This window comes from Leopardus geoffroyi, chromosome A3 (assembly GCF_018350155.1).
Source record: "Leopardus geoffroyi isolate Oge1 chromosome A3, O.geoffroyi_Oge1_pat1.0, whole genome shotgun sequence".
Classification (NCBI taxonomy): Eukaryota; Metazoa; Chordata; class Mammalia; order Carnivora; family Felidae; genus Leopardus; species Leopardus geoffroyi.
The window spans coordinates 19,034,660-19,052,615 of record NC_059336.1 but is presented as its reverse complement, the minus strand read 5'-3'; the positions used below and the strand labels follow the sequence as shown (position 1 = coordinate 19,052,615).

General features: G+C 49.5%; 2 protein-coding genes and 1 long non-coding RNA gene across 4 annotated transcripts in view; 2 read left to right on the top strand and 1 right to left on the bottom strand.

Moving 5' to 3' along the window:
- Positions 1-1,766, top strand: part of TOP1 (DNA topoisomerase I) — a 95,199-nt gene extending 93,433 nt beyond the window's left edge. The window contains exon 21 of the mRNA XM_045444604.1: positions 470-1,766. Coding sequence (XP_045300560.1) covers positions 470-572 — 103 coding nt within the window. The 3' untranslated portion in view covers positions 573-1,766. The remainder of the gene's footprint in view (positions 1-469) is intronic.
- Positions 1,767-7,102: 5,336 nt separating this feature from the next.
- LOC123580206 lies at positions 7,103-11,472 on the bottom strand. The gene is made up of 3 exons (XR_006703177.1): positions 10,362-11,472; positions 8,962-9,093; positions 7,103-8,511 (listed from the first exon to the last, which is right to left on the bottom strand). It is a non-coding gene; the product is annotated as an uncharacterized LOC123580206 (long non-coding RNA).
- Positions 11,473-11,592: 120 nt separating this feature from the next.
- The window catches only part of PLCG1 (phospholipase C gamma 1), a 36,936-nt gene continuing 30,572 nt past the window's right edge, over positions 11,593-17,956 (top strand). The window contains exons 1-2 of one of the 2 annotated variants that reach the window (XM_045444591.1): positions 11,593-11,676; positions 12,136-12,484. In XM_045444591.1, the coding sequence (XP_045300547.1) occupies positions 12,268-12,484 (217 nt within the window). In that variant the 5' untranslated portion in view covers positions 11,593-11,676; positions 12,136-12,267. The remainder of the gene's footprint in view (positions 11,677-12,135; positions 12,485-17,956) is intronic. The other variant, XM_045444590.1, reaches the window with a different exon arrangement.

Genomic DNA, 17,956 nt, shown 5'->3' with positions numbered 1-17,956 from the left:
ATAAGTTTTATTTATTTTTTGGAAGATGCTTATTAATTAATGTGCATTTTTCTGAGCCTGACCTGCTCCTATGGGTCAGGGGTTCCACCCGGCTCTTGTACCCTTTTTGCTCTTTTGCCCTGTTGGGTGCTAGAGGTTGAGTTAGATTGAGGGGCAGTATGCATTGTGGTTGAGAGCATGGACACCAGAGCCAGACAGCTTGGGTTCACTTTTTAGCTCCATCTCACTAGCTGCATGACAAGGTAAGCAAATTACTCAACTCCCTGCATTAGGTTTTTTTCATTAGTACATCTGTAGTAGCATCTACTTTAGAGGTCACGAGCACATGATACTGTTAGAATATGTTTGGCATGTTCTTAAAATTCATTCTCAGCAGATGGACACGAAGCAAGCATATTCAGGTCCCTGCCCTGGGTCTGGGCTGTTGCTCCCTGAGACACTAATCCCCCTTTTTCTCCTTTGTGTACAGGTGCAAGAAGTGGGGGGTCCCAATTGAGAAAATTTACAACAAAACCCAGCGGGAGAAGTTTGCGTGGGCCATCGACATGGCTGATGAGGACTACGAGTTCTAGCCAGTCTCGAGGGGCGGGCAGGGTTCTGTGAAAAGGAACAGTGTGGTTTGGGGAAGGTGGATAAACTGTGAGCCTTGCTTACCCTCACAGCTGAGGGAGAGAGGCGGCGAGTCTTAACAAACGAACATCTTTGCGAAAAGATAAACCTGGAGATATTATAAGGGAGAGCTGAGCCAGTTGTCCTATGGACAACTTATTTAAAAATATTTCAGATATCAAAATTCTAGCTGTATGATTTGTTTTGAATTTTGTTTTTATTTTCAAGAGAGCAAGTGGATGGGAATTTGTCAGAGTTCTGCCAGGCAAATTCACTGTTTCACTGAAGCATTTGGATTCTCTTAGCTACTGTATACGAAGTCCGATTATATTGGTGCGTTTTTACAGTTAGGGTTTTGCAATAACTTCTATATTTTAATAGAAATGAATTCCTAAACGCCCTCCCCCTTCCCCCATTTCAGGAATTTAAAATTAAGTAGAACAAAAACCCAGCGCACCTGTTAGTGAGAATTGTCACTATTGTCATGGGAATCAATTTTCATTAAACTTGAAGCAGTTGTGACATCGGCAGTGTTTTGGTTCAGACACCTGTTCACAGAAAAGCATGATGGGAAAATATTTCCTGACTTGAGTGTTCCTTTTTAAATGTGAATTTTTATTTCTTTTTAATTATTTTAAAATATTTAAACCTTTTTCTTGATCTTAAAGATCGTGTAGATTGGGGTTGGGGAGGGATGAGGGGGTGAGTGAGTCTAAGGATAATGAAATAATCAGTGACTGAAACCATTTTCCCATCATTCTTTGTTCTGAGCATTCTCTGTACCCTTCAGATATCCATCTTTTTCATTTTAAACCCAGTCTTTCACTTGAAAGATTTTATTGTGTAAAAAGTTCCACAAGTCAATAATTTAGAGGAAAATGAGTATTTGGTCCAAAAAAAGGAAAAATAATCAAGAATTTAGGGCTTTTATTTTTTCTTTTGTAATTGTGTAAAAAATGGAAAAAAAACATAAAAAGCAGAATTTTAATGTGAAGACATTTTTTGCTATAATCATTAGTTTTAGAAGCATTGTTAGTTTAGCGTGTGTGCAGAGTCCATTTCCCACATCTTTCCTCAAGTATCTTCTATTTTTATCATGAATTCCCTTTTAATCAACTGTAGGTTATTTAAAATAAATTCCTACAACTTAACGGAAACCTAGTGTCTGCCTCTTTGTTACACAAGGTCCCCGACCTGACTGGGGCAAAGTTGGGGTGGGGGGCGTTGGTGGGAGAGGGCAGGGCTCGGCTCTGTGTGGGATGTGCTCTCATTGCTCAGCTCGGCACTGGCGGCTCCCTCCCCAGGGGTTGGGTGGGGCCTGGAAGGGGCTGCACCTGTCTTGCTGCCTTGGGTGTGGGTCAGAGGGGAGCCAAAGTCCATATCTTAAGATAAAAGCGGGCCCAGGAAGTAAGGGAGGGTGCAAGAACTGAATTTGGAGCCCAGGGTAGGTATTGTTTATTGAGCAAGATAAAGTGAATGTATTTGGGAGACAGGCTTTCTGAGCATATTGGCCAGAAGCAGTAGGGAGCTTGTCTGGGTTTGCTTGTCTGGGTAAGCTTACAAGTCAGGATGGCAGGAATTAAGGGTACTAAGCCATTTAGGACACTGGATCCCAGAGGCCCAGCTGTAGGCTTCTCGTGTTGATTGGTTAATTGGAAAAGCGTGGTCTGTGGCCACTCCCCAGGGCTCCTGTACCCACATTTGTAGGGTCCCTAAAAAATTGTTCCTTTCTTTATACTAGGTTACTGTTAAGTCTGGAATTTAGGGTGAAGAGAGAGCTTTCCTGGCCAAATGGAGCAGGAAGAAGATCAGTGGTCAGAATTGGCCATTAGCCCTGGGCCCTCTAGCTTGCTAGCATGCATACACAGGTATATTCTGGGAGGAGAGCCATCTCCTGGATGGTCTCTCAGCTCCCTGAGGCTGGGTGCTGGGCTGGTGTTGGCCCACTGCAGAGAACCCTGGAGGTCCTCCTTGGCAGCCTGCATTTCATCGGTCAGTAAGGGAGGTAGCATTCACCCCAAGAATAAAGGAGGTTATATACCATCAGTGCTTTGGAGCAGATTACAACCACGTATTTTTTTAATCGTGTGGTGTAGAGGTAGCTAAAGCATTGAACATAAGAAATGGCAACAGAGGCTCTTGCAACACCTGATCAGTACACTGTACTTTATGGCTTAGGGGTGAGTAAAGAGAACATGGGCCCAAGGTTTGGGACTGGAGCAGGACCTGCCACAACCAGGGGACAAATCTTAGTCCATAACTAGGAATTAGGGACAGGAGGCCTCACAGGCATAAGATTTTATTCATGGGCAGCAGCAACTCGTGCCTACCTTTCCCAGCAGGGATCTTCCTACAGGTCTTCTGAGGGCAGGTGCATGGCAACTAAATCCTGGTCAAGAACGATTGTGAAGGGCTCCCTCAGTGGTGGCAGGCCTGGGAGAGCAAACCAGAGGATGGGAAACTGACCTGTCCAGTGGGGATGAAGGAAGAGGCTGGACAGATAGGTGAGGGCCAGCTGTGAAAGGCCCTGAGAAATACTTGAGCCTGGAGTCAGGAGAGAACTCGCCTCACTTATTCCTCCAGTAGATTTGGTTCCCTCCTCACACTTCTGGCTTTGTCCGGGAGCAGAGGCCCGATGTGTAAGGTCCAAAAAAGCCCCTCCTGTCAGGGTCTTCTGGAATGCTCAAGTCCAGCTGTAGGCAAAGTGGAACGCAAGCCAGGTATCTGGGTGCTTGCTTGCTGCTCAGCAGCTCCTCCATCCATCAAATCCACCCTGGACTTACGTCACGTTTGAAAGAAAAAAGGAAGCTCCCAGCTCCCAGCCATCTCCCTCTCCCTCACCATCTCTCTCTCCATTTCACATATGAGTGCCTGGAGCCAGTCATCCACACCACCAGATCATTCCCCACCCACTGTAACCAGCTTCTGTCCCACCTTGCCCCCAATTCCTCCCTCCGTTCCGACCACAACCGCCAACAAGTGAGTGACTGATAGATGGGCTTGTACCGTGTATCTTAAGCTTTTTGTGGCACTGGGCATGTGACCATTCTTTGATTTAGTAGCCCTACTGAAATATATTTTACATACTATAAACATCCACCTGTTTCAAGTGTAACATTTGTACCTACTGAAGGTTATGGCTGTCACCATAAGTCAGTTTTAGCATATTCTCCTCCCCAGTAAGATCCCTCGTGCCCATTTAAGAGTTAATCCCCACTCCCATCTCCAGCCTCCACTAAATCTACTTGCGCTGTACCTTTGTCTTTTTCTGGACATCACACACACAAATGGAATTGTACAATACGTGCCCACTCCCCTCTCCAAGCACTTCTCTTTGGCTTCCACAATGGCACCCTCTCCTGGTTTTACTCCAGTCTCCGCCAGTCTGCTGCATCTTGGTTACCGCCCCCCCCCCCCCCCCCAGGCCTGGCTGCTGTGATTGTCTCCTTGGCCTGGCCAATTTCATTTGCATGTGAGGGTGATGACTCCCAGACCTCTGTCTCCAGCCTAGACCCCTTTCCTGAGCTCCAGACCCATGGTGGAGCTGCGGGCCAGGTCCCCAGGCTATTAGATCTACCAATTTCTGGAACTCGGCTCAGTACCAACTACACGGCCACTGGGCTGTTTCACATCTCACTGAAAGGCACCTCCATCCACTCTGCCCCCTCAACCAGAGTCTAGTGGAGCCACCATCCTTCACTCCTTTCTCTCACTTCCACACCTGGTAAATTACCAACTGAAATCCCCTCCTAAATACACCAAACATAGGTAGTTCCCCTTCAGAAAACTTAAAAAAAAAAAAAAACATGTATTCTGAGAAAAGAGTTTACTTATTACATTTTGGTCTTTACAGAATCCCTCATATAATGGGATGCTCTCTCAACTTGTTTTGAACCAAAAAGCGCTTTTTGGAGAAAACACATTACCCTGAAATGACCTCAGTCAAGCTAGTTTTGGACGATTACAAGTAGTCCCCTGACAAAATCAGTAAACAAAGAGGCAAAGAAATTTACCACAGACTTAGTAATTATTTCTCACAATCCCAAGTATTATGTATAAACAAGCCTCTCAAAGGTCACTTTAATAGCAATACGGTATTGATTTTTTTTTAGGTTTGGTAGAGATCATATATATATATTTTTAAAACAGTTTCAGAAAACCACTGAAATACATATAACAGAATTAAGATTTGTGTCAGTATGGAAGGGGTTGGTTAGTAGGTGGAGTTTGACATGAAACAAGAGTGGCCATCAGTTCATAATTGAAGGTGGCTGATAGGCACAAGGAAGCTCACTATACTGTCCTGTCTACACTTAGATCCATTTGAAATTTTCCATAAAAGTTAAGTAGTTATGCAGTAATATATACCCCTGGGAGAAATGAAACCTGTTTTAATGTTACATATGAAAGATAATGATGCTTAGATTAAAATTTCTAGTAATAGCATAACATACTGACCCGAAAAGTACTCTCTCTGCAACAACATGAATGAGTCTCGAAAACATGCTGAACAGAGACCAAGGGTACATACTCCTTGATTCCAAGTATGTGAAATTCCAGAATGGGCACCACTACTCTAGTGATGGTAAGTAGGTTAGTGACTGCCAGATGGGGGCAGCGGAGATGGACTACAAAGAGGCACCAAGAAACTTCAGGGTGATGGAAATGTTCCATATCTTGATTAGGTGGAGGTTACAGGAGGGCATCCGTTCGTCAAATCTCACCAAACTTTACACTTAAAAAAATGGATGCGTTTTGTAGTATGTAAGTTATTCCTCGATAAAGCTGATTTTTCAAAAATGCTCTCAACTGAGAAGGCAGTGAAGGTGATATGCTTTCAGAAATTATATTAGATGAGTCAAAGTGGCCCTAATGGTGAACCTTACATAGAAATCAAGGACTCATAAAGAGTTTGAACATAAATTTATTACTGGACAGGCAAGAGTGGGAAAAATCAATATTCATACATCAATATACTATTTTAAATAATACATGATTTAAAATATGTGTGTGTGTATACACACACACACACACACACACACATATATATATATATATATATATATATATATATATATGTATGTATACACACACACACACACAGGGACGCCTGGGTGGCTCAGTAGGTTAATTGTCCAACTTGATTTCAACTGAGGTCATGATCTCGCAGTATATGAGTTCAAACCCCATGTCAAGCTCCACACTGATAGTGCAGAGCCTGCTTAGGACTCTCTCCCTTCCTGCTCCTCCCCCTCCTCTTTCTTAAACTGTTATATTGGGCATTTGAATCATGCATCTCTAAGAAGGTTTATATTTTAGCTGCAAAAAAACACAAAATATCTGGAGTGCCCTTATTGCATAAACAAGTTGATCGCCTTATATTTGGAGCTGCCATATCTTCAGGCATATATGTTATCTCTCACTTTGCTCTACCCCCACACCCACCAACAAGTGTCCCTTCTCAGTGCTCCAAGGGCCCTTACCACACTGAATTGTCATCTATTGACAAATGTCTGTTGGCATTTCTTTACCCACAACTAGAGTAAGAACTTGGTCTGATTCATCTCTGCTGTCTTACTGCTATAGAGGAGCGTCAGGAGTGTCTGTTAAAGAAAGAAAGAGAAAGCGGAAAAACAGAGGTCAGCCTGGGCCATGGCTGGCAAGGGCTCTCCCCTTCTCTTCAGAGAAGCAATTATGGTTTCCCTGCCACCTCTCTGAAAAATCCTTATCTGGAGCCCGGCTCTCCTGCCTCAACATCTGGGACCTACTTCAGGAGCCCTTCAGCGAAGGGGAAGCAGAATCTGCAGTGAAAGCCAAGTCTTGGGTAGGCCTGGTTTTACCTGGAGTGATAGAAAACAGGAGGCTCTTGGGGCTGGGAGTCCATCCCAGGTACGGAGGGAAGCAGAAGAACATGACCTAAGAAGTGTGAGATCCAACGACTAAGTTGGAGCCATAGATGGATATTGGGGCCAGAGGTCAAGAGCCTGAACAGCAGTTGTGGGGTGGAGCTCAGGGTGCATTGAGGTGAGTATGGAGTACCAGCTATATACTGAGGTACAGGTTACAGAGTCAGAGATGGGCTGATCAGACACCTAACATGAGAAACTACCAAGCAAAAATTTTAAAGAAAAAGGATAAAGTTTTATTTGAGGAAACAAGATTGCAAGTCTATAACTCTGCCTACTCTCAATTGTGGAAGGGCTTCACTGAGCTATAGAAGGTATATTATATGTTCTATATTCATGCAAAGTCATTACAAGGAACAAATGAAAACTGCATCAGCATTTGCTATTGATCTGCTGGGAACATTCTACACTATATCAGTCAAGTAAGTGTCCAATTGAGAAACTTCTTTCATAAATTTTTTTTTAATGTTTATTTGAGAGAGAGAGAGAGAGAGAGAGAGAGAGAGAGAGAGAGCAGGCAAGGGGCAGAGAGAGGGACACACAGAATCTGAAGCAGGCTCCAGGCTCTGAGCTGTCAGCACAGAGACCAATGTGGGGCTGGAACCCATGAATCATGAGATCATGACCTGAGCCGAAATTGGACTTCACCAACTGAGCCACCCAGGCACCCCAAGAAACTTCTTTTAGAATTTAACCCCAAGAAAATTTTTCTCCGTCAGGGAATGTTACCAGAATAAAAAGTTTTTGCTTTGCTTACCAGGAAGCTCAGCCACATTCAATTCTCAGTAACAGCAGTCACGTTAACCCATACTAACCATATTATATTCCTCCTTCTAATGGCACATTCCATTTCTACAGTGCAATATTTTTGTCCTTTGTTTTAAATACTCTAAACTTTTTTAAAGGACTGGAAAGGAATACATTTGAGGTAGGTATAGCGATGTGCCACTCAGATTCTCCTTCAAGGAAGCACTTGTTGCCCCAACTGCTGGAGGATCTCTCAACTCTCAAAGATCACCTCAGCTGCAGAGAGCCATGTGACTGAGGCTGTGCTCTTCCCAGGGCTGACTGAAGTGGGGCTATGAAGGCCCAGCCATTTTCAAGCCAGCATCAGACAAAACAGCTCCCTGGAGGTTGGCTGCGGCTGTCATCAGGCCTGCATCACAGCTGAACTTCTCCCTGTGCCCTGTTCTGTTTCCTTCTCTCCTTTCCACAGTGTTGGTCCCAAGAGCACTCCCTAACAAACATTCTGCACACTAATCTCTGCCCCAGAGTCCGCTTCCCAAAGAACCTAATCTGTGACATCATTTAACCAACTATAGATGGTCCCTGATTTATGACAGTCTGACTTACAATTTTTCATCTTAATGATGGTGCAAAAGCGATATGCATTCAGTAGAAACCGTATTTTGGATTTTGATCTTTTCCTGGCTAGCCATCCGCAGTATGCTCCTCTCTCATGATGCTGGGCAGTGGCTACGACTCCCAGTCAGCTGTGTGATCAAGGTCAACAACCACTCTGCACCTGTACAACCATTCTATTTTTCACTTTCACTACAGTATTCAGTAAATTACAGGAACCATTCAACACTTTAGTATAGGACAGGCTTTGTGTTAGATGATTTTGCCCAACTGTGGGCCTGTGTAAGTGTTCTGAGCATATTTAAGGTAGGCTAGACCAAACTATGATGTTCTGGAGGTTAGGCCCAGTAAATGCATTTTTGGCTTACTGTATTTTCAACTTACGATGATTTCATTGGGCTGTAACCCCATTGTAAGTCAAGGAATATCTATAACTAAAAATAAAAAACACATCAGGTAGGGGTATTAAGGAAAAGGGTGAGAACACACAACAAAATAGTTCATACCTACATGAGAGGCAACATAGCATTGACTCTGCAGCCAGGATGCCTGGGTTTGAATCCCCTCTCTGCCACCTCTCAGTTCTATGTCCATAAACATGTCTCTTAATCTCTCTGTGCCTCAGTTTTTTCATCTGTAAATTAGAGATAATAAGAGTACTTATCTCATAATGCTATAATAAGTAAGTGAGCCAATGTGGGTAAAGCAGTTATAGAGGACTTACTATATGCCAAGTGCTGCTCTAATTGTTTCGATAAAGAAACAACTATCAGATCAGGGCCACAGGGCCAGAGGGGCATCGAGCCGGGACTCTTACCTAGAATCCAGGCACAGGGATGGTGGAGACCTGGGCATGTTGAAGCATGAGTGCTGACAGAAATAGGCCCAAGCAGGGCTAGCCTGGGTGATGTCAGGGCGTGTGCCTTGTGTGGGTTCTGGGCTGCTCCCTCCAAGCCAACACAGCTGCACGCCTTGCCAGTAACACCCACGTACCCATATATATGCTGAGCTGGGGGAAGCCCAAACCAACCACACCCTCTGCATGCCCTGCTTTTCCTGAGTCTCTTTGGGTGGAGGGAGGTACCTGAGGCTTGGGATGCTGGTTCAGAAGTCCCAGGAGGAAATGGAGCCTTGTTTTCTGATTAAGGGCCTGGCAGCAGGCTGAAAATTTGAGCTCCTGTTGACAGAGATTTCTGGATCCCCTGGGGGCCTGGCCCTGGAGGGAAAAGCAAAAGCAAGGAAGCGTGGTCTGTGTTGGGAAGCTCTTGGAAAATGGAGAAACAGATTTTAAAAGTGTATCACAGCCTTCAGGCTGCCCAGGTCAGTACAAGGAGGAGGGGGGCAGGAGTACTTAGGAGGGAGCATCCTGGACATATGGACAAGATCAGATAAGCAGGAAGAGGCCCCATCCAGTCTCTGCCTATCTTCCTGGCTTCATCACCTCCCATGCTCCCCCTCACTTAGTAAACTCAAGCCTTCTTTCTATTCCTACACTCTTTAAGTTCTTTCTGGCCTCAGGGCCTTTATATATGATGTTACGTCCACCTGGTAAGTACTTTCCTCCAACCCACCCCTAATAATTCACCTGGCCATCTACTCACATCCTGTAGGCCTATGCTGAGTCCTAGCAACGCCTTCCATTTCTACCAAGAGAGATCTAAAGTACGTGTTCCTTGTGTTTTATCTCCTAACCCTATGTTCTCTTCCTCCCTACCCGCCATCACCACTGTCCCTACATAACACCGTTTCTCTGTTTAATGTCTGAATTCCTGGAAGGCTGGTGCTGGATTTCTCTTTTTCTTCCAACACATGGCACCAAGGCCCAGCACATGGAAGCTCAGGGGGAACACTACTTTAAGCCCAAGTCAGCCCAAGCCATACTCTAGGAGCACTCACGTTCTGTGAAGTCCCCTGTGCTCAGGACCAACCATGGCCAGAGCCTCCCCTCATCTGTACTGACTGGCCAGCTAGCCTCTGTGCCCACTGACTGCTGACCACCAGGACCCACTAAGGCTCCCTTGTGAAGCAGAAAATGTATTAAGTCAGACAGACCTAGGTTCAAATTCCCATTTGTTTCTTCCGTGGCCTTGAGGCAAGTTGTAGAACTTACCTGAATCTCAGTTTCCTCATCAGTAAACTGGAGACAATAATCCCTGATTAGAGGGTGATTATGAGGATCAGGTGTAACCACAAGTGTAAGCCTAGGCCGGGTGGGTACCAGGTCAAATTTAGTGCCCTCCCTCCCACTTTAAAGGGTGGGCACTAGGTGGCAGTCCATCTCAGCCACTACACCTCCCTTCAAGTGGCAGAAGCCTGTAAGAGTCTCAACTTCATGCTGGATTCTCAGCTTCTTAGGAGCCACACTTGAGGGAATTAAAACACAAACCCACACAAGTTACCACTGCACCAAGACAAAGTCAGAGGCAGCCCCAGGCACTAGTCACCACTCAGCTGGGTAGGCTGTCTGAGCACACATATACTCACAAATTCCAGAAGCCTGGATCTTTCTCTGGCACCAGCTGGGTGCTCTGCTGGGCCTCTCGCCTCTGAAGTTGTCCTGCTCTGCCTGACACAACATCTGTCAGATGGGCTCCACTGTGACCACAGGTGTCTTCAGTTTTTCTGTGACAGGGGTGTCCACATTGCAGGGGCAAGTCTAGGGAAATGGTTTCCGGAAGATGGAGTGTGAATTATTCAAATAACCACTTAAAGGCCTTGTGGCTGGAGAATGGAGAGTGAAGAGGAGGTGGGGAGAGATGAAGTGGGAGGGAAAGAAAGGGGCCAGATCACACAGGACCAGCTGGGACAGGAGTGAGTGTGAATTTTACATGCAATGGGAAGTCATGGAAGGTTTGAAGCCAAAGGTAGGGGATCACAATTTAAACTTGTTTTTAAAGACTGAAGCATGAAGAATAGACGCAGGCCAGACCAAGGAGGGTAAATAGTCTGGATGAGAAAAGACAGATGTTGGGTTTGTGGGAGGAGTGGAGATATTCCGTGGTAAACAGGCCTTACAAGATTGCTGGGTGGTGGAGGCCGACTGAGGGCTCAAGGATACCTCCAAGGGTCTTGGCCCAAGCATCTTAGAAGAATTGGGGCCATGTTCTGAGAAAGTAACGACAGCGGGAAGAGCAGTTTGACGAGGGACGTGGAGCCGATAGTGGGATGCTTGGGAGATACAGATTTGGCGCTATGGATGCCTGGGTCTGGGGGTTAAGCCATGGGAAAGGTCAGGTCGTCTTAGGAACTGGTTCAGGACCCAGCCCAGAGGAAGAAAAATTTCTGGGGCTGAAAGGCAGCGACCTGAAAGGAAGGAGGAAAACGCGGGGAGTTAGTCTGGGATAACCAAAGCTCCGGAGAGCGTTTGCAAGGGCGCGCGGAGGCAGAGAGCGAGGTGGGGCGGGCAGTGGCTGATGAGTGGAGGGCGCAGAGATTTAGGCCACTGGGGGCCACGGGTCTAAAAGCCCTACAGGGGACGCCGAGGACTGGGGGGCTTCTCCAAAAGACCGGACTGTCAAAAGCCACACTGGCCGCAGGGGCGGGGCGGACGAGTCTCGGCAGTCGCAGGAGCGGCCTGCGGGCCAGCCCTGCGCGGCCGAAGGGGAGGGGCGGGACAAGCCTGCTGTCCGTCAGAAACCATCGGCCAATCCGCAGGAGGCTCCGCCCCCGCCCCGCCCCGGAGAGGGCGCGCAGAGGACCCGCCTCCGCTGCCGCCGCCGCCGCCGCCGCCGCTGCCGCCGCGGGTGTGAGGCGGCCCGGCCCGGCCTGGCTGGCTCCCTCCGCCGGGCAGCCCGCCCAGGTAACCGGGTTTGGCCGGCGGTCCTGGGGGCGCTCTGCACCCTCACCTCTTCTTCCGGCCGCTGTGCGGGTAGTGCTTAGGGAGCAGGGTTGAGGATACGGCTGCAGCTGGGCCTGTGCGGGACAGTGGGCTGGGCAGCCGCCTATGCGTGTGCGACTGACTGACGGGCCGGCGCGGGGCTGCCGCGCGTGACGGGGCCGACGAGGGCAGTGTGAGGAAGCTTTGCGGGACGGAAGGACGAGCTGGTTGAGCGCGAGCAGCGCGCGCGCTCCCGCCGCCATTGCGCCCCGCGCCCCCGCCCGGGGCCTGTCTGGGGGTCGCGGGGCGCAGGCGCGGCAGGCGGGCGGAGGGTCCTTTCCACGGGCGCGCGGGCGCCTTTGTTCCCAGCGCGCGGGCCAGGGCGGAGCCTGCAGGGCCGCCCCGCCCCCCGCTCAGGCTCCGCCCCGTCTCCGCCCGCAGGAGCAGCCGCCGGGGCCCGCTCGCCGGCCGCCTCAGCCACAGCCGCCTGCTCCCGCCGGCCGGGCCTGCGCCGCCGCCGCCTCCTCCGCCGCCGCCCCCTTCCCCCTTACCACCACCCCCAGTGCCGGAGCCATGGCGGGCGCCGCGTCCCCCTGCGCCAATGGCTGCGGGCCCGGCGCGCCCTCGGACGCCGAGGTGCTGCACCTCTGCCGCAGCCTCGAGGTGGGCACCGTCATGACTTTGTTCTACTCCAAGAAGTCGCAGCGGCCGGAGCGGAAGACCTTCCAGGTCAAGCTGGAGACGCGGCAGATCACGTGGAGCCGTGGCGCCGACAAGATCGAGGGGGCCAGTAAGTGCGCCCCCCCCCTTCCCGGGGCCCGCTGCGCGCGGGGGCCGCGGGGGTCCGCGCCCGGCTCTTGCGCGCGCCGCGGCCCGCGGCTGGAGTGACTTGGATAAACTTTCGGGCCCTCCCCCACACCCTCCGGTCCCCGCCCCCGCCTCGGCCCGGGTGGTCACTGGGGGCGGGGGGCATCCGGGTCCTCAGTCACCTGACAGGACACCCCCTCCCCCAGCCCGGGGTTGGGGGGGTGGGAAGTGTTCCAAGCGCTTGGCCCAGAGGCCTAAAAATCCTAGTGGGTCTAAGATCGGCGGGGCAGGGGTCTGGTTCTTCCTAGCTCGGGAGTGGTGTTGGCCAAGGCGAGGGAAGCCAAGGCAGCGTCAGCCCACCCAGCCCCAGAACCTGGGGCCAGACCAGACGGTCACCGCCCACCACCTTTTTTTCCCAAAAGACAGTCTTGGTGAAACTTTCTGGGCCCCAGGCTGGGCTCCATTTGCAAAGGAACCTTTGGGTTCCCTAAGTAGAAGTTAGGCAGATGTTAGGGTAGGGTTGGTTTTGGATCAGAGCCAGCTCTACTCATCTCTCTTGGGGAGGGTGGAAGGTGGTCCTGTTTGGTTTGGAAAAGCCTGAGAGAAGGCAGTGGCTTTTTTCCCCTGTTGCTGCTTTTGTCCTGAAGCTGAATTTTAGAGGTCTGCGTGGGTGGGCAGTCACCCAAAGCCAGGGCAAGGACTCTTGGTAAAGGGGCCAGGCTCCTCTTGCCCTTGGAAGCACATTCTCAAGAGGTTGGCCCAGAAAGGCCAGCCTCAGTGCCTTGGAGTCAGGTACTTTTTTCAAGAGCGTGCAGCCAGTTTGGGGTCTAGCCCTTTGTGTACTGCGTCCTGTATTCTATGGCTGCAGAGAGCCGGGAGCGGCTACTTTTGGTTTCCTGCCTCTTTGCCTTCTCAGGACTGAGCTTGGCTGCTTTGGGGCAGGTCTCAGTTGGGAGGAGGGAGTTAGGGGATTTTGAAAAACCCCACAGGTCTTTCAGTGTTATTCCACTTAGCGCCATGCCTATGCCGTGGCCGGATGGGCGCCCAGCTCTACCCTCCATTCCCCCGCCTCCAAGTGTGAGAGATAGTGCTGCTACCCTAGGTTGTAGGTTGCTTCCTGCAAGGACCCTCCCCCGCAGAGACTGGTGTTAGAACCAGGTCCATGTGGAGGAGGGGGGTCAGGAAGTGACACCCCCACAGGAACGTCCTACAGACCTCCTTGGGTATGGTGTACACGTGTGTAGATGGGTGAGGAGATTGGGAGGAAGGAAAGTCTTGTGGTGAGGCAGCCATCCTCAGCTACAAGCTCCAGATCTGATGCAGCTGCTGAACTTAGAAATGGCAGCTGCCTTCGTCTGTGCCTCCGTCAGCCCTGTCAGCCATCAAGAGAAAATTTTAGTGATTTGAGAGACTGGATTCCAAAGTAGAGGAAGGACAGATACTACAGGGAGCTGAGATAGACTCCAGGCACAGCCCCTTCCTTGCTTTTATGGTGCTCCCTCTGCTCTGCTGAATTGGTGGCACTGGCTGGAGGTTCCTCGATAGAGATTTCCTGGGTAACTAACACTTCAAACCATGTGTGTGACCAGCAGGGGTAAGTGCAGCACACTGGTTGAAGGCAAGGCTGGATTTGAAGCCTGTATATTCGTTGTGTTTTCCTTAGCCAATTGTTTATCTACTCTCAGCTTAGTTTTCTTATCTGTAAAACGGGAGTGGTAATATATCCACCTTATATGGTTGCTCTGGGGATTAAATAGGAAAATTGATGTAAAACATCTCACAGTGCTTGACACACTGTAAACGTTTAATAAGTGTGAGCTGGTTTTAATAATAACGATAGCATTAATAGACTGTGAGTGTCCTCCTCAACCCTGGACTGGAAATGTTGAGGGAGGTGGAGCGTGGCTTTAGGAGAGGGTGAGAGTATAGGAAGGGAGGAGGATGGGGACCAAGTTCACATTTCACTTAGATCACTACCCGGAAAAAGGGAGGAAATGGTTTTGTTTTGCTTCAACTCTTCTCCTCACCCACCCACCTGTCGTATAGAACAGTACATGACAGAGTAAAACTTACGGAGTAAATCTATGGAGATTTGCACATCTGACTCCTGGGTGTGACTTTCTTATTTGTAAGATGGGGCCTGAACAGAAGGGAGGGGTGTGAAGAGGGAAGAATCCAGTCCATGGTGTCTCCGGTCTTTGGAGGCTGGTGGCAGGAATGCAGAGGACCCACGGCCCCAGCCCCCAAGGGTAGATAAGCTAGAGAAATACAGATTCAGTGATCTTATCAGCTTGGAGCATAGGCAAAGACTATAGAAGGAGTCTAGGCCCTTTGATTTTGGAGGCCCAGGTTGAAGAAGTCTGAGTAAAAATGCTAGTAGATGCTTGTGTAGAGTTCACACTTTGTAAATGGAGCCTCTTGCTGAAGCTGCCCCACTTCTGCCCATTCATGGGGGTACCTTGTTGGTGAGTTCTGATCCCTGCAGCCCCCTCTGCAGGCTTTGAGGAAGTTTGGGCTGCCAGCTGTGATCCCTGCCACCTGGCCTTTTCCTGCTGACTCTGCTAGGGTTCCGTATAGTGCTTGTAGCCTGGCCAAGGAGAGAGGCACTTCTCATACCTTCAGGGTGTCTGTGGGCCTGAAGGAGAGATGCTGTGGTTCAGTGAAAATGCACACCGCTCATGCATCAGGCCTCATTCTGACCCAACCCCATGCTCTCTCACTTTGCCACTCATGAAATGGGACCTGACACTTGCTGGTTTCTAAGGTGATAGTTTGGCTAAAAAGAGGGGTGGGGAAGTGCTTTGGTGTCTGTTGTCATGGTGATGTGACAGGAACCAGGTTGATGTTTGGTTTTTTATGTTGCAGATACTGACATAAATGAATACAAAGCAATTATAGACTTCCTGCTGAGCGCTACAGAGACTTTTCATCATATTTTCTTGGCTAATCTTCACAAGGGTCCTGGGTATGTGTGTGTGTCTGGAGTCCTATCCCATTTTACAGATGAGGAAATGGAAATATAGGGAGTGAATTGTGCCATGGAGTGATAGTCCTAGTTTGTGACAGCCTCACTTAGACCCAGCTCTCCAGTCATTGGCTGGCTGGCCATCCCAAGAGGACTCAGCCCCAGGGTTGTGCTGACAGTGGGCCTCAGGCTCCATGTCCCAGTGGTCTCTGTTGCTCCTCTAAGGACAGATTTTTGTGCCTAGACCTGCATTACAGACAGCCTCAGCCTCTCTAGGTTCTGGCTTCACATTTTTCCTTCTGGTGCCTTTCTGGGGTGAGCTGGTTCAGTCAAGGGTCATTGTGGGCACAATGGCCTGTGTGAAGATTCCATGGAGGGTTCTGAATGACAGCCATGCTCTTCTGTGGAACTTTTGGAGCCTCAGGCTTTCGTCTTTGATTCTTGCCTACCCTTCTAAATGCTAGGCCCCTTAGATGGTAAATGAAAACAGGTCCTTGCTCTCAGGGAAACTAAAACAGACAATGATAATTCCTAGTGGTACCTTTGATGGGAGTTGGCCGGGGTAGGGAGGGAGGGGTCAGTATGGTGGCAGAAGAGAGTAAACCGCCCAGATTAGGCAGTGAGGCTCAGAGAGGAGGTGATACTGGGTGATAACTTAGTCCAGTTATCTTGGACTTGACCTCTGTGGCTGTCAGGCTGGCAGGGAGACAGACCACAAGGCCTGCTCTGATGGCTGGGCCCAAGGCACCTGAGGTGGGCAGGCTGGGTGTCATGGGGGTTTTCTTTGTGCTGGCTGATTGCTCCCAGTGAGAGATGGGCAAGAACACATGTCCGGATCTCCAGAGCTAGCCATCCCTGCCTGTGTGTTTCCTGTCTGACTGTAGTTTTTCCAGGGGAAGTCAGACCTCTTAGTGTTTCCTTAGCACCCCACGCTTGCCCTGACGTGTGGGTTTCCAGACCAGCTCTGCCAGGCCCCCTTTTTAGCTGGGGCTCTCTCGTTCCTGTGAACGTAGGAAAGGGCCTGCTTCACAGATGACTGGAGAAGCTGAGCATACCCAGCATTGGGCCCCCCCACCCCCGCAAGACCTTCAGCTGAGGAGAGCCCTAGGAGACATGGTGGTGCGATAAGAGGAGGGGGAATGTTCTTGTGCACCATGTAAAGTGTTTTGTACATGGCGCCCATGCTTCCCTGGGGGGACATCTTTGAGAAAAGAATAGTAATAGGTGACAAGATTCTAGGCAGAGTCAAGAGTAAGGAATGGCCGTGAGCAGCCAATGGTAATTGAGCCACAGTAACTAGAGGTTTGTGGCTAGAATCAGTCAGATCTGACTTTAAGACTCTGTGTGTGTGTGTGTGTGTGTGTGTGTGTGTGTATGTACGTGTACACGTACGTACATATACGTACGTACATACATACGTACATACACAGATGCATAGGCTTGAGTCACTGGTTAGAGATCTTGGCCACTAACCTTGTTTTGTGTAGCCTCTTAGAATGAGGAGCATTTATTCAATAAATGTTTGAACACCTCCTCTTTGCCCAGTGCTAGGCACTAAAGGTGAATAACACGGACTGTGCCATTGAGGAACTCCCACACTCTTGGAAGAGACAGAACTGGGAACATGTAATTATAACCGTGTATCCTGTGTACCATAATAAAGGTCTATACCAAGAGCTCTGTAGCGAGCTCGGCTTAGTGAGCTGGGGTTGAGAGGAGAGAGCCAGGGAACACTTCCCAGAGGAGGTGACCGGTGAGCTGGGCCTTGACTGATTGAAGAACTTGCCTGTGCCCACGCTGAGGCACTGGGGATCCTTATGTGGGGGTCGGGTATGCGTTTAGTGTGGTAGAGGTAAGGCTGGGGGTGGTGGGGAGCAGTTCCGGGACAGCCACAGGGTGCCATGCTCATAGGTTACGCTCCGTCTTATAGGCCGTGCCTGTCAGTAGAGGCTGAAGCAGGGCTGTCTTGCATTTTATCTGGGAGAAGTTGAGGGAAACCAGTGGAGCTGCTGCACTTTTCAGGAGAGAGCTGATGAGCGGGGGCAAGACTTCCTTGCTGAGGCAAGGCAGGGATACAGCAGTGGTGGACGGGAGGGGGTCTGGAGGGATGAGCTAGTGGAGCATAGTAGTTTATAATTTAGCATTTGGGTTCTGAACTCACACTACTTAGGTTGTGTAACTAACTTGCTCTGTGACTTTGAGCTTGTGACTTTCTCTCTGGGGTCCTTGTCTACAAAAGAGGGTTATAGGAATAAGCTGCACTTGTCTCATAAGGATATTGTGAACATTTGAGGAGAGTCTTCATAAAGTGTTTCACATGGAGTGTGGCACAGTGGGCGTTCTGACAAGGAGGAAGATGAGGATTAAGTTCCCCAGGAGGACCCAGTAGTGGAAGACAGCTAATGTACCTATTGTATTGAGGGTGTGGTGCCTGGCCACCAACCCCTTTGGTTTGGAGACCAGGGGGCCTACCCATTTTCTCTCTCCAAG